Below are 26,993 nucleotides of genomic sequence, written 5' to 3' on the forward strand. Positions count from 1 at the left end.
ATCAAAGAATTCTCCATTTGCAGCAATTACAGCCTTGCAGACCTTTGGCATTCTAGCGGTCAATTTATTGAGGTAATCTGAAGAAATTTCACCCCACGCTTCCTGAAGCACCTCCCACAAGTTGGATTGGCTTGATGGGTACTTCTTACGTACCATACGGTCAAGCTGCTCCCACAACAGCTTAATAGAGTTGAGATCTGGTGACTTGCACTGGGTTCTTGCATAGTTTGGAGGTGTGCTTTGGGTCACTGTCCTGTTGTAGGAGGAAATTGGCTCCAATCAAGTGCTGTCCACAGGGTATGGCATGGCGTTGCAAAATGGAGTGATAGCCTTCCTTATTCAAAATCCCTTTTACCTTGTACAAATCTCCCACTTTACAAGCACCAAAGCAGCCCCAGACCATCACATTACTCCCACCATGCTTGACAGATGACATCAGGCACTCCTCCAGCATCTGTTAACTTGTTCTGTATCTCACAAATGTTTTTCTGTGGGATCCAAACACTTCAAACTTAGATTTGTCTGTCCATAACACTTTATTCCAATCGTCCTCTGTTAAATGTCTGTGTTCTTTTGCCCATCTTAATCTTTTCCTTTTATTGGCCAGTCTCAGATATAGCTTTTTCTTTGCCCCTCTGCCTAGAAGGCCAGAATCCCGGAGTCGCCTTTTCTTTATGGACGTTGCGACTGGCGTTTTGCAGGTACCATTTCAGGAAACTGCCAGTTGAGGACCTGTGAGGCGTCTATTTTTCAAACTAGAGACTCTAATGTACTTGTCCTCTTGCTTAGTTGTGCACCAGGGCCTCCCACTTCTATTTCTATTCTGGTTAGAGCCCGTTTGTGCTGTTATCTGAAGGGAGTAGTAGTAGTACACACCGTTGTAGGAAATCTTCAGTGTCTTAGCAATTTCTTGCATTGAATAGCCTTCATTTCTCAGTACAAGAATAGACTGTCGAGTTTCAGAAGAAAGTTCTTTTTCTGGCCATTTTGAGAGTATAATCAAACCCACAAATGATGATGCTCCAGATACTCTACCATCTCCAAGGAAGTCCAGTTTTATAGCTTCTCTAATCAGCACAACAGTTTTCAGCTGTGCTAACATAATTGCACAAGGCTTTTGTAATCATCATTTAGCCTTTTAACACGATTCGTTAACACAATGTACCATTAGAACACAGGAGTGATGGTTGCTGGAAATGGGCCTCTGTACACCTATGTACATATTCCATTAAAAATCAGACGTTTCCAGCTAGAATAGTCATTTACCACATTAACAATGTCTAGACTGTATTTCTTTTTTTTTTAATGTCATCTTCATTGAAAAAAAACTGTGGTTTTCTTTATAAAATCATGGCATTTCTAAGTGACCCTAAACTTTTGAACGGTAGTGTAAGGCTGGCCATACATGATCCAATTTTCTTACAATTTTCTGTCCAATTTTCTTGAAATTGACCTTCAAGTATGCAGTACAAAGGCCTATCTAATTGGATACAAGTGAATATGTTGTTTAGCTTTGACCTAATATTATGTGGTTTGTGGTAAATCTATCAGAAAATTGTGCAACAAAATTGAACATGTATGGCCAGCCTAAGTATTCACAGCCTTTGCCATGACACTCAAAATTGAGCTCAGGTGCATCCTGTTTCTACTGATCATTCTTGAGACATTTCTACAACTTTGAGTCCACATGTGGCAAATTCAGATGATTGATTGGACATGATTTGGAAAGGCACACACCTGTCTATATAAGGTCCCACAGTTAACAGTGCAAGTCCAAGGAATTGTCTGTAGACCTCCGAGACAGGTATGTATTGAGGCACAGATCTAGGGAAGAGTACAGAAAATATTCTGCAGCATTGAAGGTCCCAATGAGCACAGTGGTCTCCATCATCTGTAAATTTAGAAGTTTGGAACCAGCTGGGCTCTTCCCAGAGGGGGCTGCCCGGCCAAACTGAGCGATCAGGGGAGAAGGGCCTTAGACAGAGTCAGGGAGGTAGCCAAGAACCTGATGGTCACTCTGACAGAGTTCCAGCATTTCTATGTGGAGGATAACCTTCCAGAACAACCATCTCTGCAGCATTCCACCAATAAGGTCTGTATGGTATGCATGTCTCCAGACCTAAACCCTATTGAGCATCTGTGGGGCATCCTCAAATGGAAGGTGGAGGAGCGCAAGATCTCTAACAGAAGTGTAAGGTTTTGCACTTGGGGACTAAAAACTTAAAAGCACAATACACGTTAGGAGGGGAACCCTTGGGGGAATCAAAAATGGAGAAAGATCTGGGAGTATTGGTTGATGATAGATTAGGCAATAGCATGCAATGTCAAGCGGCAGCTGCCAAAGCCAGCAGAATATTAGCATGCATAAAGAAAGGGATGTATTCCAGAGATAAGACTATAATCCTTCCACTCTATAAAACTCTGGTCCAACCGCATCTGGAGTATTCTGTCCAGTTCTGGTCGCCAGTCCTCAGGAGGGACGTGTTGGAGCTGGAGAGAGTCCAGAGAAGGGCAACTAAACTGATTAGGGGATTGGAGGACCTTAATTATGAAGAGCGTCTGCAATCGCTTGGTTTATTCTCCCTGGAGAAGAGACGCCTGAGGGGGGACATGATAGCAATTTATAAATATCTCAACTGGGATCTAAGATTAGAAAAAAAGCTATTCAGTCGAAGGGAATGCATGAGGACTCGAGGGCATACATTGCGATTAGAGGAGAAACGTTTTAACCTCAGGCAACGTGGGGGGTTCTTTACTGTTAGGGCTACAAGATTGTGGAATTCTCTACCACAAGAGGTGGTTTCTGCGGGAAGTATGGTGGCTTTCAAAAGACTCTTAGACGTACATCTCAAGGATCAAAACATTCAGGGCTATGTGAGATGATTACAGCCACACACACCTACACAGGTTGAACTGGATGGACTATTGTCTTTATTCAACCTCATCTACTATGTAACTATTTAACATCCACCAGCTCCGTGAAGTTGTCATGGAGGAGTGGAAGAGAACTGGGGAGCCACAGTTCATTGAGGGAACCATGAATGCCAATATGTACTGTGACATACTGAAGCAGAGCATGATCCCCCTCCCTTCGGAGACTGGGCCGCAGGGCAGTATTCCAACATAATAACGACCCCAAACACACCTTCAAGATGACCACTGCCTTGCTAAAGAAGCCGAGGGTGAAGGTGATGGACTGGCGAAGCATGTCTCCAAACCTAAAACCTATTGAGCATTTGTGGGGCATCCTCAAAGAGAAGGTGGAGGAGCGCAAGGTCTCTAACATCCACCAGCTCTGTGATGTCTTCATAGAGGAGTGGAAGAGGACTCCAGTGGCAACCTGTGAAGCTCTGGTGAAATCTATGCCCAAGAGGGTTAAGGCAGTGCTGGAAAATAATGGTGGTCACACAACATATTGATACTTTGAGGCCAATTTGGACATTTTCAGTTAGGGGTGTACTTACTTTTGTTGCCAGCGGTTTAGACATTAATAGCTGTGTGTTGAGTTATTTTGAGGGGACAGCAAATTTACACTGTTATACAAGCTGTACACTCACTACTTTACATTGTAGCAAAGTGTCATTTCTTCAGTGTTGTCACATGAAAAGATATAATAAAATATTTACAAAAATGTGAGAGGTGTACTCACTTTTGTGTGATACTGTACATGTTTTTTTTTTCCGTTTTTTATTTTTAATAAATTTGCAAAGATTTTAAACAAACTTCATTCACGTTGTAATTATGGGGTATTGTTTGTAGAATTTCGAGGAAAATATTAATTGAATCCATTTTGCAACAAGGCTGTAACATTCCAAAATGTGTAAAAAGTGAAGCGCTGGGAATATTTTCAGGATGCACTGTATGCAATTGCGTATATCAGTAACTAAGAGGTAAGAGAATTATTATTTTTTATTTTTTGTAATATTCAGTCATTTTTCCTAAAGATATTATACTATTTTTTTTAAATAGAACAAAAAGATTGCTTTACCGGTCTAAAGAAAATTACCTAAAAGTATTCTGGGTACACTACTACATGACAGATTATTAATTGGCAAAGTATCACAGCACTGAAAGCTGAAATAAATAGCCTGGTAATCAAGAGGTGTTACAGGCTGATATTCAAACAGTTAGTTGGTGCACTGCAGCCTAGCCCAAGTGAATACAAAGCAGGAGGAATTCTGTGGGTTCGGCATTTCAAAGCTTTTGACCAAAGTATGTCTTAAAAACTTCTGGTATATTAGATCAGTCTTCCTTGCTATACGTCACCTTGCAAAAGGGGGCTTATGTGGGGCATAGGCACTGAATGATGGCTGGATATGAAGGTATGATGTAACCACCTACTTTCATTGACATGGATCACCCTCATGTTTATAAGGGCAAGGAACACTGACAAAATGAGCAGACCACCTGCTTATTTAAGGGGAAAGTAGTGATTGGCCAGGAGAATCCCACTAGGTTGAGTGATTATTTCACCACAAACAACTGGCTACAGGGTATTGGTGAAGTCCTAACTGGCCTGGCGTACAGCCCTGGAACAAAAATCATGCTCATCTGGATTGAAGTCAATAGTACTCCCACAATAAGATATCTTGAATATCTCCAGTTCAGCCTCTGGGATGCTAAGTATTGTTTCTTGTGCATAATGTTTATTTTTTTTTTAAAGTTTACTGGCCATTTAAAGCATTGTAGACCCATAAAAATCGTTTTTTTTTTTTTCAAAGAGCAAGTGAAAAAATAACAGTTTTAAAAAAAAAATGTTTTAAAGGACACAAAAAGCAAACAAAAAAAACACATCGACAAGCTAAATACAGCCCCTCCAGTTCCCATGATTCTTCAGTTTTTAGAAAAGCAAGATTAGCAGTTTATCGTATACACAGAGGGGTGGGACCTCTGTTCTTCAATGAACTTCTCCGAGTACTTACTCCTTTAGCAAGGGACACAGGATCAGTTCAATCTGAGACCACTGGGACTTCCTAAAGCAGTCCAACTGAGGGATGGGAAACATAGCAAACAACAATGCTAACAGCTCACAAAATAAGCATATATACTAAGGCCTGCCAGCAAAACCTTACACCAAAAGCTTGCATCAGCAGTTCACTGAAAATTCACTCATGATGCTTCATTTTTTTGCATGTGTCCCAAGAGGATGGAAATTGCCAGTCTCATATCCAGAATTAGTTTCCGGTCTGTTAATATGCAGAGAATTATTTAGTAAAATGTTGGTCTGCAGAACAGTAGTGTAAAAAGTACTTGCTCGGGCCTTGGAACATCTTTTTGGCACTTGTCTGAACAATTTTATCAAAAATGCCACTAGCAGAAAAATTAAGAGTCTGGTGGACAAAGAGTCTGGAGGATAGATCAAGCCGCAGCGTGGCTGCTAGAGCACGCAGGAGGCACGCGACTGGGAGGACGTCATAGGATATCTACCTGGGATGGGAGAGCTCCCGCTCAGCCGTCATTCTGCTGTAGGCCAGTTGGGAAGCAATTAATGATAAGGCTGCCAGCTCAGATACTCACCTGGCAGAGGTGATGGCAAAAATAAAAGCAACATTTTGAGAGAGAGTTGAAAAGACCTCTGAAAACGTCTTCTAGGACGAAACGTCGTTAGGTTACGGCGTGCTGACATCATCTCCTGAAGCGTTCCAATCGAGCAGATGTGCCTAGCCGTCCGGCCGGCGGCTTTTACTTGCGGTTTCTGCTCCAAACAAATGTGAGTGTCTTTCTTTTAATAATAAATAGTGGTTATGGTTTTACACTATTGGCGCCTTCCTCTTTTTTATATCTGTGATTGGTCTATGCTATCCATCTGGCTTGACTTCTGATATACTTAGGAAGACCCGACATTACATCTGGTTTTTCTATCATCTATGCTGAGTGCTGGTGGAAATTATCCGGTCTGACTCCTTGTCCCTAAACGATTTACAATCCTGATTCGGTAAGGGGCTCAATTTGTTGATGTTGGCGGTTTCATTTCTCTCTTTGTATTTATTCTCCTACCCTGCTATTAGTCACCTTAGTCCGGTAAGGGGCTTAAAAATCGGTGGTGGTTTAATCTCAACTCCTATGATTTCTTCTCTGTCACCAAGTATTGGGAAGGGTTCCTATGCGTGCTGGTTCATGAATATGTAATATTTTGTCTGGTAAGCAGCTTCACATCTGGTGGTGGATACACTACTTTGATCCAACTTGGTGCACTTAAGGTGTATAAGATTTATTTGTTGTAAGGGTATTATGCTATGGCGTCCTTTCTTTTTTCCATGACTTTACGCCATCCAACCCCGTGAGTTATATCTGGGCTATCTTCAATCAAATACTCGACTCAATACCCTGCATTTATTAACCATTTATTTGGTAAGCGCATTTCCTAAGGGAAGCCTGGATTCCTTATTTTGCTGATCCATTATTCTACAATATTTGATTTATTTAGAGACTAATTTATCACATCGCCTTCACTTAGTATCAGGACTTGAGAATCTGATATTTAATTGATGACTTTTATTTGTTTCTATATTACTGAACGTAATTCATTTATACACAATACCTAGGGGAGTCCGGATTCCTCACTATGTTGATTTGATTTTCACATTTATTGGATCCTTCTAAGAGACTTTTTGAACACTCCACCTATTCACATTATTATCAGTACTTGATTATTTGATATTTTTTCTTTGGTCATTTATTTGTTCATTAATCATTAAGCGCGACTTAATTTTACATAACATGATGTATAGCATTGCCGTGTTAATGTCCGATTCAATCTGGATTATGTGACCCTCCAGCCATTAAAACCAGAGCTGCGGGCACAACCAACTTGCCCAAAATTCTGATAGGGTGCCCAGGACTCCTCCCCAGTCCACCAGTCTTGCATCTGTTAAGAAAATCTTTGTCAATACCAGAAGGAAAACTTTCTACTCCAGAATAGAACTCCTGAGCCACCAAGCCAGGGACAACATGGTCTCTGGTTCCAGACAAAATCAGTGTGTCTGTGGGTTGGATTGACTTGTCCCACCAATAAAGACTGTCACATTGTAGGTGCCTGGAGTGTAACTGGGCAAATGGAAATGTCTCAAAGCACTGCATTAGCACCAGGACTCTCATGAAAAAGCAAAGAATCAGAGGACACCTAGACCGAAAAGTCTGAGTCTGGGAGCAGAGAGTTTGAAGTTTCCTTTTGGGGGGAGAAAAATTCTGAATTGAGCATTGTGTATAGGACTAGACTCAGATATTCAAAAAGCAACGAGTCAGTTTTAGCAATACATTCTGGAGGTTCAGGATCTAGCCGATCCTCTGCAAGGTCTGGGTGGTCAGAGCTACATCGTCCGCCACAATCTGTGATGACTGTTCCCTCAGCAGAATGCCATTTAGATACCTGATAACTGCAATTCTCTGAGAGTGCAGCAAGGCTAGCACAGGGGCCAACACATTGGTGGATACCCAAGGTGCAGATGACAAGCCGAATGGCATGGAAACAAATTGGAAGTGTTGGATTTACAGCAAAGCATAGAAGAAGAAAAAAAATACATAAAAACAAAAAACAGGAACATCCAGGTACGCAATCTTGATGTTTGCAAAGGCCAGAAAGTGTCCTTGTACAATGAAGGCTATAAAAGACCTGTTCGACTCCATACAGAAAGGATAAGGGATGTCCATGGCAGCTCCGAAAAGAAGCTGTTCCTCTAAAGTCAAGCGGACCAACACTACAGCACAACACTATAGCCAAAGAATCCTCTTCATGTTTACGGTTAGGATACCTTTAACCACTTAAGCCCCGGAAGATTTTACCCCCTTCCTGACCAGGGCTTATTTTGCGATTCGGCACTGCGTGACTTTAACAGACAATTGCGTGGTCGTGTGACGCTGTACCTAAACAAATTTGACGTCCTTTTTTTCCCACAAACAGAGCTTTCTTTTGGTGGTATTTGATCACCTGTGTGATTTTTTGATCATGCGCTAAAAAAAGAAAAAGCGTCAATTTTGCAAAAATAACAATATTTTTCACATTTTTTTATATGAAATTCCCCCCAAAAAAATGTAAAAATCAAAATGTTTTAACATTTTCGGCCAATTTGTTTTATGCTACATATGTTTGGTAAAAAAAAAAATCACGAAAAGCGTATTTTGATTGGTTTGCGCAAAAGTTATCACGTTTACTAACAAAGGGAAAGATTTTTGTCATTTTTGTTGTTTTTTTTTAATGCGTAATGGCGGCGATCTGCGATTTTTTTTGCGGTACTGCGACATTGTGGCGGACAGATCGGACTCTTGACTGACATTTTTGACACTTTTGGGGTTACCAGTGACATTTCTACAGTAATCAGTGCTATACATATGCACTGTTACTGTAAAATTACACTGGCAGTGAAGGGGTTAACTTTTTTGGAGAGGGAGGGGTGGTGTGTGTCCCTAGGGGCGTGATTCTAACTGTATATATATATATTGCTGCGCCAAGTAAGCATAAAAGTGAGGATAAAAACAAAATCAATCAGTGATTGTATACATATAAATGAACAAATAAATCCAGTGCAAAAAAAGTTCAGTGTAAAGAGTCCAAATCAAATGTTATATCAATAGCAATAAAGTCCCAAAATCATACAGTGCTCAAGCGTGATAAATCTCTTCATCCAGTAATACAAGTGATTAAGGGTGCTTGCATGCTCCACTCAAAAAACGTGCTCCCTGTGACTGGTGACACACTAGCAGCTCACCTCAAGGCTAGGCTCTATTACAGAGCCACAACACGCATATATGTGATATAATCCAGTAGCCTGGTCCTATTACAGCGATCTCCTAATCGTCTCTCCAGTTACATCAGCCACGATATAAAGAATAAAAAAGAGGAGATCTAGTGCTCTCTGCTTGAAAGGGGTTTATTTATGTAATAAATAGGAGGTGCACTTACATTTCTTGGCACTCTTAGCAGTGCAGACTAACAGTACATCAAACAGTGGTCTTTGCCTGTGTCCTTCCGGGTTCCGGCGTGATGACGCATAGGCTCCTCCCCCCGTACGCGTTATGTAATTAACTTCGTCAGACCCCGCTGGTCACACGCACAGGGGGGTCCGTGACCGCGCCTCCGGTGGTGCGCGCTCGCTCCCTAGACCCACACAGGCTAGCGACGTAGTACTACATCGGTCTGCCTGTGAGGGGCTGACCGCTGCAGTAAATAGTCGTGCGGCGGTCGGCAAGCGGTTAATGGATGAGTCTAGAGAACTCCAACAACCCATCAACACTATCTCAAGGCTGCAGGCATGGGTTCCAGGTGCTCCATTAATAGGGAATTGACTACTTTAGTGATCAAATCCCCTCTAAAAGCCTTAAACCAGTCAGGCAGGGTCTGACAGGTTAAGATCACAGCTAATAATGGTTACTAGCTTTGTTAGGAACTGCCAAGGAGAACAGAGTCATAGAAAGAGCCAGCAGCAGCTTATTTGTGGGGTCTTTAAAGACAAGTGCATCTTCCACAGGGTTGGTGGATGCTTAGTTAAGTCAGGATACTGCCAGATCTACAGAGGGGCAGTTTTATTTTTTTAACAAGATTCGCCTAAACAGATACAAGGCCTGACAGATGCACATGAGTTACAAACCTTCTGTCAGAATTGTTTCAGTCTCCATAAAGGAAGGCTGTGAATAGCAGGTGTACCAAATAGGTCTTTGCATTCTTAGGAGCACTAAAGGAAACAAGAGTGGAGCCAGCACCAACAAAGGTTTCAGGCTGCTCCTCGAGTTTTGAAGTGGTGCATACCGGATCAATAAGAGTAATAATGTTCTCTTTTAGTTTGTAATGGCAGAAGCCTGACTCCCCAGAGAAAGGCTTGTCTGTCAAGGACTGTAGAAACTCATCAGTAAGAGTTTCGGCAGCTGAAGGTTTAGTTATCACAGGGAGATCTGCAGCAGAAAGCACCAGAGTTCACTTAGCGCCTCTACAGTCAGTTGGGAACTTATAGTGCCCTTAAGCCCAAAAAATTCTGTCTAACTACGAAGACAAAATCCCTGGATATAGCAGAAGAGGTGGGCCACAACCCATGATGCTAAGTAAGACTCCAAGAGCAGGAGGCACACTGCAGGCAGCACTGGAGCCATTATTGGAATGCAAGATGGAGGCACACAATAGAGGACAACTGTTCCCCATGTATCTAGGATCGGACATATTGTACCACAAGGCAGAGACAATGTAGCAGGAGTTTACAACACAAGACACAAGGCAAAGCCTTGGATACTCTTAAACCCAACTGCTGGGAAGCAGGTGAAGGGTCAGGCAGGTGAAGGTGACCTGATCACTGTGTGTGGGCAGTAGGAGGCCATGCTACATGCATAGAGAGGATCACCTCACTGGATATGGGCTTGAAAGAATCAAGTTGGAGATGATTATACATGTACTGTATATCTTTACTAAGGTTAGGGCACTGAGAGCAGAGTGGTGCACAGGAAAAAGGTGTTTAGAAGCATATGAAGATATTTTAATAAGAATTTCACATCATATGTATTTGATGAACTGTCGCTTTTAATATTATATGCACTGGCTGAATATTTGGTGAACATCAAGGACGATAATTCAGGTCTATTTTAATTATATTTATTTCTAGCACATTGGTGTTTGAGCATCACATTACTAGGATTGATATTCTACTTATATATTTACAGAGATTGTTAGCGCAGCTCTTTTTTTACACTATAACATGTTAGACTGATTGTATATTAGCCTACTGTTCCAGCATCTTTAGATATGAATTTTCAAAGCAATATGATGCAACTAACAGTGTTCCAAGAGGCAAAATATTTGCTATCATACCAGCAAGTGTAAATCTCAAAATACAGCAAGATTTAAAATTAAAAAAGTCAAAGGAGAAGGGTCTTACAAGTACTAACAATTAAAAAAAAGAAATAGATAAACTGCGATAGAAAAAATACCAGCTCCTACAATTGGACACTAACCAATAGAGATAGATAGACTTAGCCGATAACTGACACAAAAGTATAAAAGTGCTCCACATTTACTACAAAACTGAATTGATACATCTGCGATCCCGTTTACACAAAGACTGTATGCTGTAGGCTTCATAAAGCCAGCCTCTATGGTAGAACGGTCATTCAGAAACAGCTTGTAAGCAAGGCCAACATACAAAGACTAATAAGCTGGCGTAAACCAACAAAAACCTAAAACCCTAAGTAAATAATACAATTAGATTAGACCACTTTCCTTATATCCTATTAAATATGGAGAAAACCAATATAGACAGTATATATTGTCTATAGAATAGAATATAAATGTGGCCAAATGCTGAATTTGATGAGGGGTCAATGATCCTGTGGGCAGCTATCCTTGGCTCAGATGATTACTCATTAGGTCTAATTACATTGCTTAATTGCATAATAGCAAGCAATAAGGGTCAATTTACTGGGGCATTTGTATTCTATGTGAAATTAGCAAAAGTAAGGCACTACTGTGTGCTCAATAATAAACCACTAATTTGTTAATGCAGAAGAAAATATGAAGAAATATAATAAAGAATGCAAAATAAAAAATAAGTCCTATCAAGTTAAAGTATAAGATTCTTGAAAAGATTCCAATCACCGTGATGAAAGTATTTGTGAACGTCTCAATAACTGCTTTCTTTAGTGCTGTACTAACTGTGTGTATAGAAAGCACACACACCAACTATCATCCTGATGACGCAGAATTGCGAAATGCATGAAGGCTGTGCGTCTATTGTTGACGTCACTTCCGGTTTGTCCTTGGGTTCAGCATCCTGGTCACTGGAACACACGCCGGCTCAGAACAAGCAGCGGAGATTACACTGAAGGCTGTTTGTGTTGGTGCTAAATATAACACCAATAAATGTAAGTGTGGATTTTGTGTTATTTTTTTTTGTACTGGCAAATTCACATGAAAATACTACACTGTGTTACTTTTTATCACTTTCTCTGGGTGATACTTTATGAAAGAGAGTTCTCTTGAGAGTCAGGGTTAGTGAACCCTTCATACTACCACGAGATCTCCCGGTCCCAGTTTATTGCTGCAGAAGCAACTTGATAGGACTTATGATTTTTTATTTTGCATTCTTTATACTATTTTTTCAGATTTTATTCTGTATGGACTATAGATTTTCACTGTATTTATGGTTTATCATTGAGAACAAAGTAGCGCCTTTCACATTTTTTAAAAGTGGTCACACCCCTTATAGGGGCAGCTGCATTTTTTATTTTGGAATTTTTTGAAGTTATTTTTTGTATACATGTTATGGTTTTTAAGAAATAATGTGTAGGGCCGATAGTAAATAAACAGCAATGAAAAGTATAATGTGTTAAAAATGAACATCACAATAAAATAAAGTCCAAAAAAGTGCTAAAGTGAAAAAAATATATACAAGTCCAATCTTGAATTGAAAAATCTTGAATGAAAAACAACAAAAAAAAAAAACCAAATACAATAAAACATATAGATTCAAGTGCACAGTCCCATGATAGGATCAGGGATAGAAACGTATTGGTGAAAGCACAAAGTTCAGTGCAAAGATGTGCACAAAAAATTGGTGGTGACTAGAAAAGTGAAGTGATCCAGTGCAGTGCTCCAGAATCATCTACCGCACCCCTGTGAAATGGACACTCACCGGTAAAGCTGGCTGCCATTACAGCAGCAAACACGCACTCCGTGTAAATCCGCCATCTGTCGTGGGGGAAGGCTGTTCAGCAATTTGCATCATCCAGATGAAGTTGTGGTAAATAAAGCCCACCAGGAGCCAGATGAAGTCTCCATAGTGTAGTATTTATTGAATTTATATGTTAAAAGCCAAAATAAAATTAATCATAAAAACATATGACAATGGGTGCCACTGCCGACCCGGAATCGGACAGTGGCCTGATGTCAGCACTAGTGTCACGCCCCCCCCAACGCGCGTTTCCTCCAACCTCCTATTGGACAATTTGCGTGCTAGTACTAGTGCCGAAGTCAGCCTACTGTCAGATACAGGGTCGGCAGTGGCACCCATTTTCATATGTTTTCAGGATTCATTTTATTTTGGCTTTTAACATACATCAAATACTACACTATGGAGACTTCATCTGGCTCCCGGTGAGATTTTTTTACCACAGCTACATCTGGATGGTGCGAGTTGCTGAACAGCTTTCCCCACAACAGATGGCGGATCTACACTGAGTGCGTGTTTGCTTCTGTAACGGCAGCCAGCTTTTCCGGTAAATGTCCATTTCACAGGGGTGTGGTGGATGATTCTGGAGCACTGTACTGGATCACTTCTTCACTTTTCAAGTCACCACCAACTTTTTGTGCACATCTTTGCACTGAACTTTGTGCTTTAACCAATACGTTTATATTGCTGATCCCATCATGAGAATAAGCATTTAAATCCTATATTTTTCAATATATTGGTTTTTATTGATGGTTTTCATTCAAGATTGGACTTCTATACATTTTTTTTTCATTGGAGCTTTTTTGGACTTTATTCCAATGTGCTATTCATTTATAACACAGTATTCACTTTTCATTGCTATTGTTTTACTTTTGGCGCCACACATTTTTCCTTAAGGTTATTTATAAGTTTAGCGTATTACCCACAGTATCTCACAAAAGTGAGTACACCCCTCTCATTTTTGTAAATATTGTATTATATCTTTTCATTTTACAACAGAGAAGAAATGACACTGCTACAAAAGTAAAGTAAAGTTAAGTAGTAAGTGTACAGCTTTTATAACAGTGTACATTTGCCATCCCCTCAAAATAACTCAACACAGCCATTAATGTCTAAACCGCTGGCAACAAAAGTGAGTACACCCCTAAGTGAAAATATCCAAATTGGGCCCAAAGTGTCAGTATTTTGTGTGGCCACCATTTGTTTCCAGCACTGCCTTAACTGGGCATGGAGTTCACCAGAGCTTCACGGGTTGCCACTAGAGTCCTCTTCCACTCCTCCATGACGACATCATGAAGCTGGAGGATGTTAGAGAACTTGCGCTCCTCCACCTTCCGTTTGAGGATGCCCCACAGATGCTCAATAGGGTTTAGATCTGAAAACATGCTTGGTCAGTCCATCACCTTTTCCTCAGCTTCTTTAGCAAGGCAGTGGTCATCTTGGAGGTGTGTTTGGGGTCATTATGTTGGAATACTTCCCTGCGGCCCTGTCTCCGAAGGGAGGGGATCCTGTTCTGCTTCAGTATGTCACAGTACATGTTGGCATTCATGGTTCCCTCAAGGAACTGTAGCTCCCCAGTACCGGCAGCACTCATGCAGCCCCAGACCATGACACTCCCACCCCCATGCTTGACTGTAGGCAAGACACACTTGTCTTTGTACTCCTCATCTGGTTGCCCTCACACACGCTTAACACCATCAAAACCAAATAGGTTTATCTTGGTCTCATCAGATCACAGGACATGGGTCCAGTAATCCATGTCCTTAGTCTGCTTGTCTTTAGCAAACTGTTTGCGGGCTTTCTTGTGCATCATCTTTAGAAGAGGCTTCCTTCTGGAATGACAGCCATGCAGACCAATTTGATGCAGGGCGCGGCGTATGGTCTGAGCAGTAACAGGCTGACCTCCCACCCCTTCAACCTCTGCAGCAATGCTGGCAGCACTCATATGTCTATTTTCCAAAGACAACCTCTGGATATGATGCTGAGCACATGCACTCAACCTCTTTGGTTGACCATGGCGAGGCCTGTTCTGAGTGGAACCTGTCCTGTTAAACCGCTGTATGGTCTTGGCCACCATGCTGCAGCTCAATTACAGGGTTTTGGCAAACCTCTTATAGCGTAAGCCTTCTTTACGGAGAGCAGCAATTCTTTTTTCAGATCCTCTTTGCCATGAGGTGCCATGTTGAACTTCCAGTGACCAGTATGAGTGAGAGCGATAACACCAAATTTAACGCACCTGCTCCCACTTCACACCTGAGACCTTGTAACACTAACGAGTCACATGACACCGGGGAGGGAAAATGGCTAATTGGGCCCAATTTGGACATTTTAACTTAGGGGTGTACTCACTTTTATTGGAAATGGTTTAGACATTAATGGCTGTGTGTTGAGTTATTTGGAGAGGACAGCAGCTTTACACTTATACAAGCTGTCCACTCACTACTTTACATTGTAGCAAAGTATCATTTCATCAGTGTTGTCACAAAAAAAGATATAATAAAAGAGATACAAAAATGTGAGGGGTATACTCACTTTTGTGAGATACTGTATCTGTGTTAGCTGCCACCCCACCACAGTGCAGAGATAATTGGATTTTTGTCTTACCATAAAATCCTTTTCTCTGAAGTTCATAGACGGACGCAGTTTTCAGTTCTCAATAGCAGTAGGGTTATGCTGCCCCCTGCAGGAGTAGGACACTAGGCAGAAAAAAGTTCTGGCTAAGCCTATGGGCAGTCCCAGGGGGTATACCCTCTTTCTCTGCTATAGGATGCCAGTTTTGTATCAAAGCAGTGTCAGAGAAAACAATACCAACCCAACTCAATAATAGAGGGGTGGGTACTGCGTCCGTCAATGAACTTCAGAAAAAGATTTTACGGTAAGACAAAAATCCAATTTACTCTATCGTTCATTGACAGATGCAGTCTTCTGTTCTCAAAAGCAGTAGGGACATCCCAAAGCAGCACCATAAAACATGAGGGGTGGGAACAGCAGAAAAGAATTCCCCAAGGCTGAACCACAGCCAACCAGGCAACATAGGACTCATTAAAACAACAAGATGAGAACCAACTGAAAAAAACATTAAACACCCATAAGGGAGAATAAAACACCCTTAAACGGCGGCCTGCAAAACTTTGCGGCCAAAGGAAGCATTTGCAGATGCCAGCACATCCACCTTAAAAAAATTTGTGAGTAGAATGTGCCTTAACAGGGAAAGGAGGAACCTGACCCTTAACTGAATAAGCCTGCACAACTGTCTGTCTGATCCATCTGGAAACAGTCACAGCAGACGCAGACAGCCCTTTCTTTGGTCCATTCGTGAGAACAAAGAGCGAATCTGACTGAGTAGTTGCCACGTACACCCTGACGGCCGAACCACATCCAAAGCATGCAATGCAAATTCCTTAGGATGTTTAGGCTTAGGACACAAGGAGAACACAATGCCCTCATTTAAATGGAAACTGGAAACCACCTTCAGAAGGAAGGACGGATCCGGACGAAGTACCACTTTATCCCTGTGAACCACCAGATAGAGAGAATGACAGGACAACGCCGCCAGTTCTGACACCCTACACACAGAAGTAATAGCCACCAAGAAGGCCACCTTCTGAGATAAAAAGCAGGGGAAGCTCCTGAATATTTTCAGGGAGGTTTCTGGAGAAACGACAGTAGCAAATTAAGATCCCAAAGTGGCAACTGAGGTCGCACCGGAGGAGCCAAGTGTCGCACCCCCTGGATAAAGCTACGTACCAGGGAATGGATGGCTAATGGCCTTTGGAAGAATACTGCCAAGGCCGAAACCTGACCCTTGATAGTACTCAAGGCCAATTTTTGCTCAACACCCCGTTTGAAGGAAAGCCAATATCTGAGCCACCGAGTAAGAGCGAGGGGGAAGTCCAAGAGACTCACACCACGCAATAAACGACTTCCACGTGCAATGATAGGTTTTTCTAGAAGTCGCTTTTCTCGCTTTAAGAAGAGTGGGAATCACAGAAGAAGACAATCCCCCATCTTTCAGCACCTGGCTTTCAGCAGCCAAGCCGTCAAAGCCAGCGACCGTAAAGCAAAGGTCCTTGAGACAGTCTCCTAAGGAACGTCTGCGACTAACCTGACCAAGCCGGCCTACCAAGCTCAGGGAGCCCATTCCAGAGCCACAAGGATGAGCAGAATCCCTTCCGCCTTGATCCTGCCAAGAAGTTTCGGCAGCAACTTAAGCGGAGGAAAAGCATACATCAGCCGATATTGACCCCACGGGGCCACCAGCCCATCTGTGGCATCTGCCAGAGGGTCCCTAGAGTCTGCCACAAACCTCTGCACTTTTCTGTTGCTCCAAGATGCCAACAGATCCACGTTTGGAGTGCCCCAACGAAGGCACAGTTGCTGGAACACCTCCGAGCCAAGGTCTGCCGACTGAGGTAATCCGCCTGCCAATTTTCCACTCCTGGAATGTCAACAGCGGAAAGAGCTGGAACAAAGCGTTTCGCCCATCGAAGGATGCTCATCACCTCTAAGGCTGCAAGGATACTCCTGGTGCCCCCTTCGTGATTGACATAAGCCACAGCCTTGGCATTGTCCGATTGAATGCGAACTGGACAGCCCCAAAGGTGCTCCATCCTGTGGACTAGGCAAAGCCTGATCGCTCTCAGCTCCAGAACATTGATCGGTAACCTGGATTCCACTAGAGACCAGACCCCTTGAGCAGTAAGCTTGCCAAGAACACCTCCCCACCCGGACAGTCTGGCATCCGTGGGGATCACTGTCCAACATATGGAGAGGAAGGATTTTCCTTGTTTGAGCATCGGGGACCAAAGCCACCATAACAGGGACCCCCCCTGGTCACCTGGCTCAGCTGGATCTGGTTGTCCAAAGAAACTTGGATCTCTGTTCCATTTGAGAATAATTTCCTTCTGGAGTATTCTCGTGTGAAATTGAGCGTAGGGTACAGCCTCAAATTTTTGAACTCGCCCGAAGAAATTCAGTCCCTTCAGGTCCATAATTGGACACACCTTGCCCTTCCTGGGGACCGAAAACAGGTTTAAGTAAAAGCCCCGAAAATAGTCCGGAAACGGAACCAGAACAATTACTCCTTGTTGTACCAGGTCCTGTACCGCCCCCCCCCCCAAAGAGAGTTTGTAAGCAATTTGGGGGCAGTCACACATTGGAAGGGAAAAACCTTACCGGAGGGACAGATCGAAACTCGATCTTGTAGCCTGACTGTATCACCTCGTGCACCCATTTGTCTTGTATCCGGGACAGCCACAGGTCCGCAAACCGGCAAAGACGTCCCCCCACCCCAGATACGGGTGAGGGTGCACCTTCAGGCCGAAGGGGCCTTATCTGCAGGTCTGGAGAAACCGAATTTTTGATCCTTTATCACTCGTTCCCGAGGGACGAAAAAACTATTTATGTGCTGAAAAGAAGCGACCCCATCTACGATGAGGGTCCTTACCCTTGCTAGCCTGTGGGAAAAAGGTACTCTTGCCCCCTGTAAGACCTTTGATAAAGTCATCAAGGGTAGCCCCAAACAGGCGATCACCCTGAAAGGGTAGATCAGTCAAAGCCTTCTTAGAGGTCTGATCCGCAGACCAGCATTTTATCCAAAGTATACACCGGAGGACCACTGCCGACACTGAATCAACTGGCCTGTCAGCTCCGCAAAGGCAGAGGGAAGTTTTACCCCTCCAGGTCACGGCGTAGCAACTTAGCCCATTCAGTCAAAGTTTGTGACACAAGGGCAATAGTAAACACCAGTCTGAGTGCAGACCCCACCAGGGAGTACATATTGCGGGCCACGGACTCCGCCTTTCTATTTGCCGGATCCTTAAAGGACGGGGAATCCTCCACTGGGGTCATGGTAGCTTTATTTAGCCTGCAGCCTGGAGAGTCCACTTTTTTTTTTTTTTACAAAGTACTCCTCGAAGGGGTAGCGTCTAGCAATCCCCTTAGGCACCCCAGGGGGGCGCTTTGGGCGATCTCACTCTTTTTATTACCATGTTGTCAAAATACGCGGGAAGGGGGAAAACCTTAACCGCTCTGGAGTGCCAAAAGTAACCTGCGCCTCAGTCGCAGCTGCGTCCTCCATTTTAAAGGTCTCACGCACAGATACAATCAGTGTGTCCACCTGCGCTTTTTCGTGCGCCCAGGTGAAGGGAGAGATGTCATCCTCACTATCAGAGACAGCGAGCAAGGTAGTAGATCCGGCAGGGAGACCCACGTCTGCGGTGGCTGAATCAGATACAGAATCTGACACATCAAATGAGGCAGGGGTAGGTGGGGGGCGTTTTTTGGCACCCCGCCCTTTACAGGCCACCTCCACCCATGACACAAAGGATTCCAAGACAGCTGACAGTGCATCTATGGATAGCTGGGATCCAGAGGGCCCTGTGGTCTCCTTGAGGGGGTCAGATGGGGAAAAATGTTCCGCAGGGTCCATGTTGCACCAGGGGAACCCCGCAGCAAAAAGTTTGAGTTTTTTCTTTTTTAAAACATCCCAACGCGTTATAGCGCCCCCAAGAGGTCAGGAAAAATGCACAGACATCCCCAGTAGAGAGAGAGACCCCTAGACTCACCACCCCACCAAAGATGCACCAGGAATGCCCAGAACGCCTGCAGAGCACGTGTCTGCAGCGATCTCAATCCTCACAGAAAACCTGAGTGTCAGCACTAGGGTATAGGGAGGGGCTCCAGCACCAAAAAATGCCTCTAGGGACTCCAAAAACATGGCGGCCATTGATTTACAATGGGATCCACCGAAAAATGGCCGTGCCGGGTGTACCAAGATGGCCACCGATCTCCTCAGCACATGTGGATACAAGAAAACGGCGGCCCTGTGCGGCCTATGGAGCTTCTAGGGGCCCTCAAGGGGACCCCCAAGCCTCCTGGACGGGATCAACAGGAAGGGGGCCCTGGGAGAAACCGGTAAATCCCGCCCCGCACGATTGATCGTCCAGTCGCCGGCGTCGCACCCCCCTGCGCCCACAATCGGCCCAGGCCCGGTCTCAGCCCCCGGAGTAGCTCCAATCACCCCATAGCCCCAGTAGTGAGTGAGGGGGGAGGGACAGGTCAGGGGGGGGTGCGTCACAGGCCAGAGGGGAACGTGAGGGTCCGACCTTCCAAGGAGGGGCCCGTGTCCACCCCAAAACCCGCCAGGGGGAGAGGGGGGGTAACGGTTTACTCACCATACCAGGAACGGGGGGGCACCATCTCCAGACAGAGCCCCTCGCTGCTGAAGTGGGGGGGGGGGCTGTTGGCCAATAAGAACGTTGCGACTTGGGCCTAGACCCGGTCGTATGCGATCTGGCGAGACATTTAACTCGCAGGACCAGTCCCCGTCCGGTGGGACTATGTCGCGGAGACCTAGCGTAGAGCTGGGGTCTGCACACGCTCGCTGGCCGGCTGGAGTGACCACTGGATCTATATATCCAGCTCGTCGCCCAAATCCGGCATAGTTGCTTGCAGATCTCACAGGAAAAAAATCCGGTGAAAAAACCTAACTAGAAAAAAATGTTTCCCAGGACCAGAAATCCACGCAAGGAACTAGGTCCTTACGCCTGACTAGGCAGATTAAAACTGACATTCTATAGCAGAGCGAGAGGGTATACCCCCTGGTACTGCCCATAGACGTAGCCAGAACTTTTTTTTTGCCTAGTGTCCTACTCCTGTAGGGGGAAGCATAACCCTACTGCTATTGAGCACAGAAGACTGCGTCCGTCAATGAATGATAGAGAAACACCTCTTTTTATTTTGATTAGGGTTTTTGTTTGCGCCTTTTTGTATCACTTTTTTGTCATTTGTATACTATGGTGCAAACACTATTCCCTAACCATGAATCAACATACAAGAATGATTAAGCACTTGTGTACTCTGCTAAAAGAAACAAACCAACAAAAAAACAAACAGTAGCAGTTAGGCTCCATGCACACTTGTGCGACTTGTCATGCGAATTTGAAAATCAAAGTTGCATGACAAGTTGCAGCCCATTTTTTTCAATCCCACTCGCTCAAATTGGAGCAACTTAAAATCACAGCGACTTTGAAAAGGTGCCTGCGCTACTTTGGTGTGACTATGGTCCAGAGAATGTAAAGTCAGGTCAAAGTCACGCTGGAAATCAAGCGATATTGGAGACGCACTAATGTAAATGGAGCCATGTGGTAATAAAGTCAAATATCTTTCTTCAGTGGCCTCCAGATCACAGGATTAAAAAAATCAAAATTAAAAACTTAATATCAAGTTCTGGAACACAAAGTAAAACCTACTTCTTCTTGCTTCTTTCACTTTTTCTCTGTTATCTAAAAGCAAAAAGCAGCCTTACTTCTTAAGATTGGGATATTCGTATATCATTGGGTGTATTTTACCCCCTAATGAAGCATACATGTTATGTACGTAAACATATAATTTACACAGGCATATTAGGTATGATTTTAAAGTGTCTTCAGTTTCAAAAATGTTCTGCAAAGTATGTACGTGTAGATTGGCAATATTAAAAAAAAAAATGTAATGATTCACTTTAATAATTTCTTAAACTATAAGACTTGTTTTATGGTGGTAAACTTACCCCATCAGTGCCAGTTTGGACCTGTCCATTGAAACTGAGGGTACGGAAGGGAGAGTGGGTAGAAAGGCGTTTATCCCACTCACTGGGTCGTTGCGCAGGCACGGACTCCATGAAACTTTTCTTCAGCTCACGAATACTGGCATGGTGCCTAACGATCTCCTCCTGAGTCCGAGTCTCTAAATCCTGAGAAGTTTTTGGAAAGGTGGAAAGTTGGAAGAGCAGTAGAGCAAGATGATTAAAGAAATTACAAGTGAAGACAAGAAAGAAAAAACACAGTAAGAAAGAAAAACAAGGAAGGTAAAGAAAAGAAGAATGGTAAGCAGGTGGGGAGGTAGAAGCTGATATCCTGAGGACATCGCACAATGTAGCCAAAGCTTGTAGCCTGTAACATGTTGTTTAGCGGCAAGACAATCTGATTTTAAGGATGGAAAATGCCCACATCCAACCACATGGACATGGCAGCCATATTAGGCCCTTTTACACATACTGTTCACAAAAATTGTGTGAAAATGAAGACTTATTTATACAATACACTTTAAACACAGTCAGGCTTTTGTGTAGATGCTGTAACTAATTAAGAAGTCAGCTCAAGGCCCATCTCTAACGGAATATTCAGTGGATTATTGACAAAGTTTGATTCTTTAAATTCACTAAAGGCTAAACCAGCAAAAAAACACCATATATTTTTGCTAGAATTCAAGGCATTTAACAGAGAACATGATGCTGTCATAGATATGAATATTTGCCTATAAAAAGCAGCCCTAGATTTGGAAATGACCATGGTAAATTCTCAAACCTATTTTATGTAAAACAAATGACTAATCAGTTAATTTCAAACAACAAGCCTGCATACACTCTATGTAACTGAATATCAGTACATTTCACACTGGTTCTCTATTTCCATCCATATGTTTGGATCTTTTGCAAAAAAAAAATAAAACATTTCCTATAGAATAGTTCATAAACTGGAAAGTGGGCATCTCCTTTGTATTGCATAGGGCTTTAAAGAACAAAATCATGCCTGACTTTTTTCCAGTAACAGACCACACCTGGCTATCTGACAACACTACCACTGGCCTGAAGGACTAGTGCAATTGCAAGTATTAGTGCCCTGTTTAAGCTCCAGTTAACTGTTTACCTAAGACCTAAGTCTAATTCAACATGTTTCACCACACAGGCTTTATCCTATATTTAAATGTTAAAAGACAAAAGCAGGTTAAAGGCGTTGCAGCACTGTTAAAGTTGCATCACATTGTTTTGACACATTCAGATTCCAATGTCTTAATTAAAACTGCAATTTCAGATGGCAGAAGCACACACTGAACTTGGTTATCACTTGTATAAGCACAAAAATGTAACACACGAAGCAAGACCAGAAAAGTTTTACTTCACTAAGATAATGTCCCTGTAAGCATAATCCAGTGATAAAAGCAGCAGGGTCTGCAGACATGAACACGTGTTAAAAACTTTGGAGAACATACAACATATTACGTTAAAAAAAGCATGCATGCAAAAAATGAACATGCAGACAGTGCCTGCAGGTACTTTTGCAGGTACACACAGACCAGAAAACATAACATAAAAAATAAAGACATCAACGTCCAGACAGTACGGGGTTACAGACTGCAAGAATTTATACCAACCTCCAACATTAAATTGCTATGTCTGATATAAATGTTTTCCCCCTCTAGTTTCTTTGCTCTTTTCTGCAAAGTGAAAAAGTAGAAATTCCGTATGAATGGAAAACAGACAATGACAAAAAGCTGAGAAAAGTAAATAGATCGAGGTACTTTCTGTGTGATATGTTCCGCTTACCCTCCCAAAAAAAGTAAAACCTATCACCTGAAAAATGCCTGTCTACTCTTAAACACTAAACTAACTCTCTAGATTAATGTAGCTGTTAATATCCTGTCATACAGACACTACTCCCAGGAAAGTAGGTAAATCCCAGTTCTTAAAATGCACCTATATTAGATTTTATGGAAGTATCAGCAAGAGCACAAGGAAAAAATAATGTATGTGTTTTAATTAGTGTTAGATTCATAATCAATCAAATAGGCCAAATGATTTAAAGAGGAACGAAATTCTAGAAGAAGTGGTGCCCAAAGAATTACAGGGAGAAGGAAAAGTACTAGTCTCCAGTATTGCCTTTGGTCTCCCTGCAGCTGATCTCTGCTACGTTACCGGCTTACTATGCCTTGTTCAGTAAGGCCTCCTACTTTATTAGTGTAGAGCCTATAATATCATCGTCAGAGCCTTAAGCAATAATATTACCACATCTCATTCCAAATCTCCAAAAGGCTTCTGCACACTGCAGTTCAGTTTTTTTTTTTTTTTGCTTTTACAGGCATTTGTGCTTTTATTTCAGCTTGAAGAAGCTTGTAATTTTTTGGGCTCTTTTGCACATTTTTATTGAGCTTCTTTGAGCATAAGCGTTTTTTTTTCACAAACCCTCCCCTCAGTTGTTTTTTTTGTGTGTTTTCTAGCTTCTTTGAGCTTTGTCATGCTCATTCGCTAATTCAGGCTATATCCCTGAAAACAGGTTAGCTCTTGTATCTACTATGAGTGTCAATCAGGTCTTTTTATTGGACAACCAGGTCTTTGATTTGTTAAGTGACTGTGGTTTATGTCACAGTATACACTTGCTGTCATATGACTATTTGGAGTATGTATTGGCATTCTTTTTATCAATCAACAATTCTTAAAGGATGAGTTGACCTTTGAAAAATGTTACATATTCCACCTGTTTTTAGGGTGGAACATCTAACATGTTCCTGCTCCTGCACCTTCTCCCTTCCGATAATACCCTGTGAGTTAATAATCTTCAAGTACTGTCAGCAACTGTGGAAGACAAACTTGTAGTTTGAATAAACTGCGGGCACGCTGATTAGCACACCTGTAGTTCATTCACACTGCCTACAGCTCTGCAATGACAGCCCGTAAAGAGGTACTGGCAACAGAGCAGTGGGTGAAGGAGCCTGACACTGCAATCTGAAGAGAAGAAAAGCCTAAAGTGTATCTAGGCACTGAACTGAAGATTCTGGCCAACAAACCTTTTTTTTTTTTTTTTTTAAGATGGTCTATTCCTTTATGTCTTACAATCACTTTAGCACTGGGGTGGTGTTAATTGTTTTTGTGTGCAAGAACAGCCTAGTATAAACCTTCCCACTCCAAACCTGCTTCAGTTTTAGACCAATACAATAGTAGGAGTGGATCATAAGAACAGGGTTGGGAGGCCTGTTCCCCCTAACGTACTTAAATATAGGATTTCATAGGAAGTCAAAAATCCTATATCTGAATTGTACATATTAGGGAAATGGGATGAGTAATTCAGATTAATATGCAAGTTTAAAAGCAGTCCAACTGAGGGGTGGGCAACACCACAAACACAAACAGGACAGGTAAAGAACCTCATGATCAAAGCTAGTGAGATCCTAAGTCCAGTCATTAGAATGATGAGCTTCTGAATCCACCTGAAGATAATTGGAAGAAGAATGGAGAAGCAAGCTGTGCTCACTAGTGTGGACACTCGGGGGGGGGGGGGGGGGGGGAGCGATTCAGACTGTCTAAAAGAACCTACATCAGAGTGATAGACTCAAACAGTAAGTATCACCTTATTGGTGATTGGTGATCTGATTGGTTTGTTGTGGAGCAGGACAAAGAGATGGAAAAACAATCTCCTGGTTGAAGGTGAAAATAAAGAAATCCACTGTAGGAAGAAAAGACAACCTTGTCTTTGTGTAGCTCTGTACAGATTAAGGCTGCCAACTCATAAACGTGCTTTGCAGAGGTGATGGCAATGAGGCAGGCAACCTTGTGAGCGAGAGTAGACAGGTGAATTTCCCCCGATGGGTTAAAAGGGTGGTTTCTGAAGGAATGACAGAACAGGTTGCAAACCCTGGGTGACCCTGTGCCTTTAAGGAGGGGTGGGCTCCCTCTAGTCACCTGTCCTCCATCTATCCCATTAGATGCATGTGCTCTCATTGTAGAGACTCTTTAACCACTTTACCACCGGAGGATTTTACTGCTTTACGTCCAGGCCACTTTTTGCAACTTGGCACTGTGTGACTTTAACTGACAATTGCACAGCCATGCAACGCCGTACCCAAACAAAATGTATGTCCTTTTTTTCCCCACAAACAGAGCTTTCTTTTGGTGGTATTTGATCACCTCTGCGCTTTTTATTTTTTGCGATATTAATAAAAAAAGAGCGACAATTTTGAAAAAATAATAATATTTTTCTATTTTGACAGTTAAAAAATATCCAATATATTCAATTTTTGTCATATATTTAGGCCAAAATGTATTTAGCTACATGTCTTTGACAAAAAAATTCTCAATGAGCGTATTTTTAACCGCTTTAAGACTGGAAGATTTTATCCCATTCCTGACCAGGCCATATTTTGCGATTCGGCACTGCGTTAATTTAACGGACAATTGCGCGGTCGTGTGAAGCTGTACCTAAATTAAATTTATGTCCTTTTTCCCCCACAAATAGAGCTTTCTTTTGGTGGTATTTGATCACCTGTGCGGTTTTTACTTTTTGCACTATAAACAAAAAAAGAGCGACAATTTTGAAAAAATAACAATATTTTTCACATTTTTTTATATGAAATTCCCCCCCAAAAAAATGTAAAAATCTAAATTTTTTAACATTTTAGGCCAATTTGTTTTCTGCTACATGTTTTTGGTAAAAAAAAAAAAAATCGCAATAAGAGTATGTTGACTGGTTTGCGCAAAAGTTATCGCAGCTACTAACTACGGGAAAGATTTATGTCATTTTTATTGTTTTTTTTTTTTTAACTAGTAATGACGGCGATCTGCGATTTTTTTTGCGGGACTGCGACATTGGGGCGGACAGATCGGACCCTTGACTGACATTTTTGGGGGAACCAGTGACATTACTACAGTAATCAGTGCTATAAATATGCACTGTTACTGTAATAATGACACTGGCAGGGAAGGGGTTAACTTTATTGGTGATCAAGGGGTTAAATGTATGCCTGGTGCTTACTGACGTGTGTGGGGGGAGGGGATTGTGTGACACAGGCTATGCTGAATCCTGTAATCTGTCCCTGCCTGTCACATAGGAGATCCGCCAGCTTTGTTTACACAAGCGGGCGGATTTCCTCACTCGATCCCCCGACGATCGGGGAAGAGTGGCGGTGATCACCGCCTCTCCTCCCCTGGCCCGACTCCCGCTGTGTCTGAATACAGCAAGAGCGAGCCTCCGGTGGGCCAGAAGGCCCAGAAGGGGAGGGGTCCAGCGACGTAGATGGAATCGAGCCACTTTGCCGCAGTACACTCAATGTGAGCGGCCGGCAAGTGGTTAAATTGTAGAGTTAGGGACTGCAGATTACAGGGTGCCTTGCTGGGGCCTGCAGCTTACGCATGTATTTGCAAATGTGTGCAACCAAACCCGTTTTTAACGCATACTGTTAGACAGTTCAATTAGGTTGGTCGCTGGCTGGTTGGTAAGTTGTGACTGGAAATCTCTTCGTTTTTTTGATCTGCAAACCCTGGGGAAACCACGTAAGCAACAACCTGTTGAAAAGATTTTACTAAAGAGTAAAAGGCAAGCAATCTTTAAAAAAAAAATCACTAAGACCGAGATTTGTTCCTTAACGAAACTCATGCCAAATATTGATCTAGAACAGACTAGAGAAAAGACCAGATTCATCCCATGAAGTATTTCCAGGGATGGATATTCCTAGTTTTGCACCTTGAGAAATATGCTTTCCAGGTGCAAAAGTACAATTTGCAAGAAGTTGACTTCCAAGCTTTCAAGAGTGAAGAAA

General features: G+C 42.7%; 1 protein-coding gene across 12 annotated transcripts in view; it reads right to left on the reverse strand.

The window, feature by feature from the left end:
• Positions 1 to 26,993, reverse strand: part of EPB41 (erythrocyte membrane protein band 4.1) — a 367,791-nt gene that overhangs the window by 57,333 nt on the left and 283,465 nt on the right. For 10 of the 12 annotated variants that reach the window (XM_082247681.1, XM_082247679.1, XM_082247680.1 and 7 more), the window contains 2 exons: positions 22,839 to 22,901; positions 21,196 to 21,378 (listed from right to left, as the gene is read on the reverse strand). The exons of 1 other annotated variant lie outside the window; for it this stretch is intronic. In XM_082247681.1, the coding sequence (XP_082103807.1) occupies positions 21,196 to 21,378; positions 22,839 to 22,901 (246 nt within the window). The remainder of the gene's footprint in view (positions 1 to 21,195; positions 21,379 to 22,838; positions 22,902 to 26,993) is intronic. One more of the 12 variants, XM_082247683.1, reaches the window with a different exon arrangement.

The sequence above is a fragment of the Pelophylax lessonae genome (assembly GCF_965119305.1).
Source record: "Pelophylax lessonae genome assembly, chromosome: 2".
Taxonomy (NCBI): domain Eukaryota; kingdom Metazoa; phylum Chordata; class Amphibia; order Anura; family Ranidae; genus Pelophylax; species Pelophylax lessonae.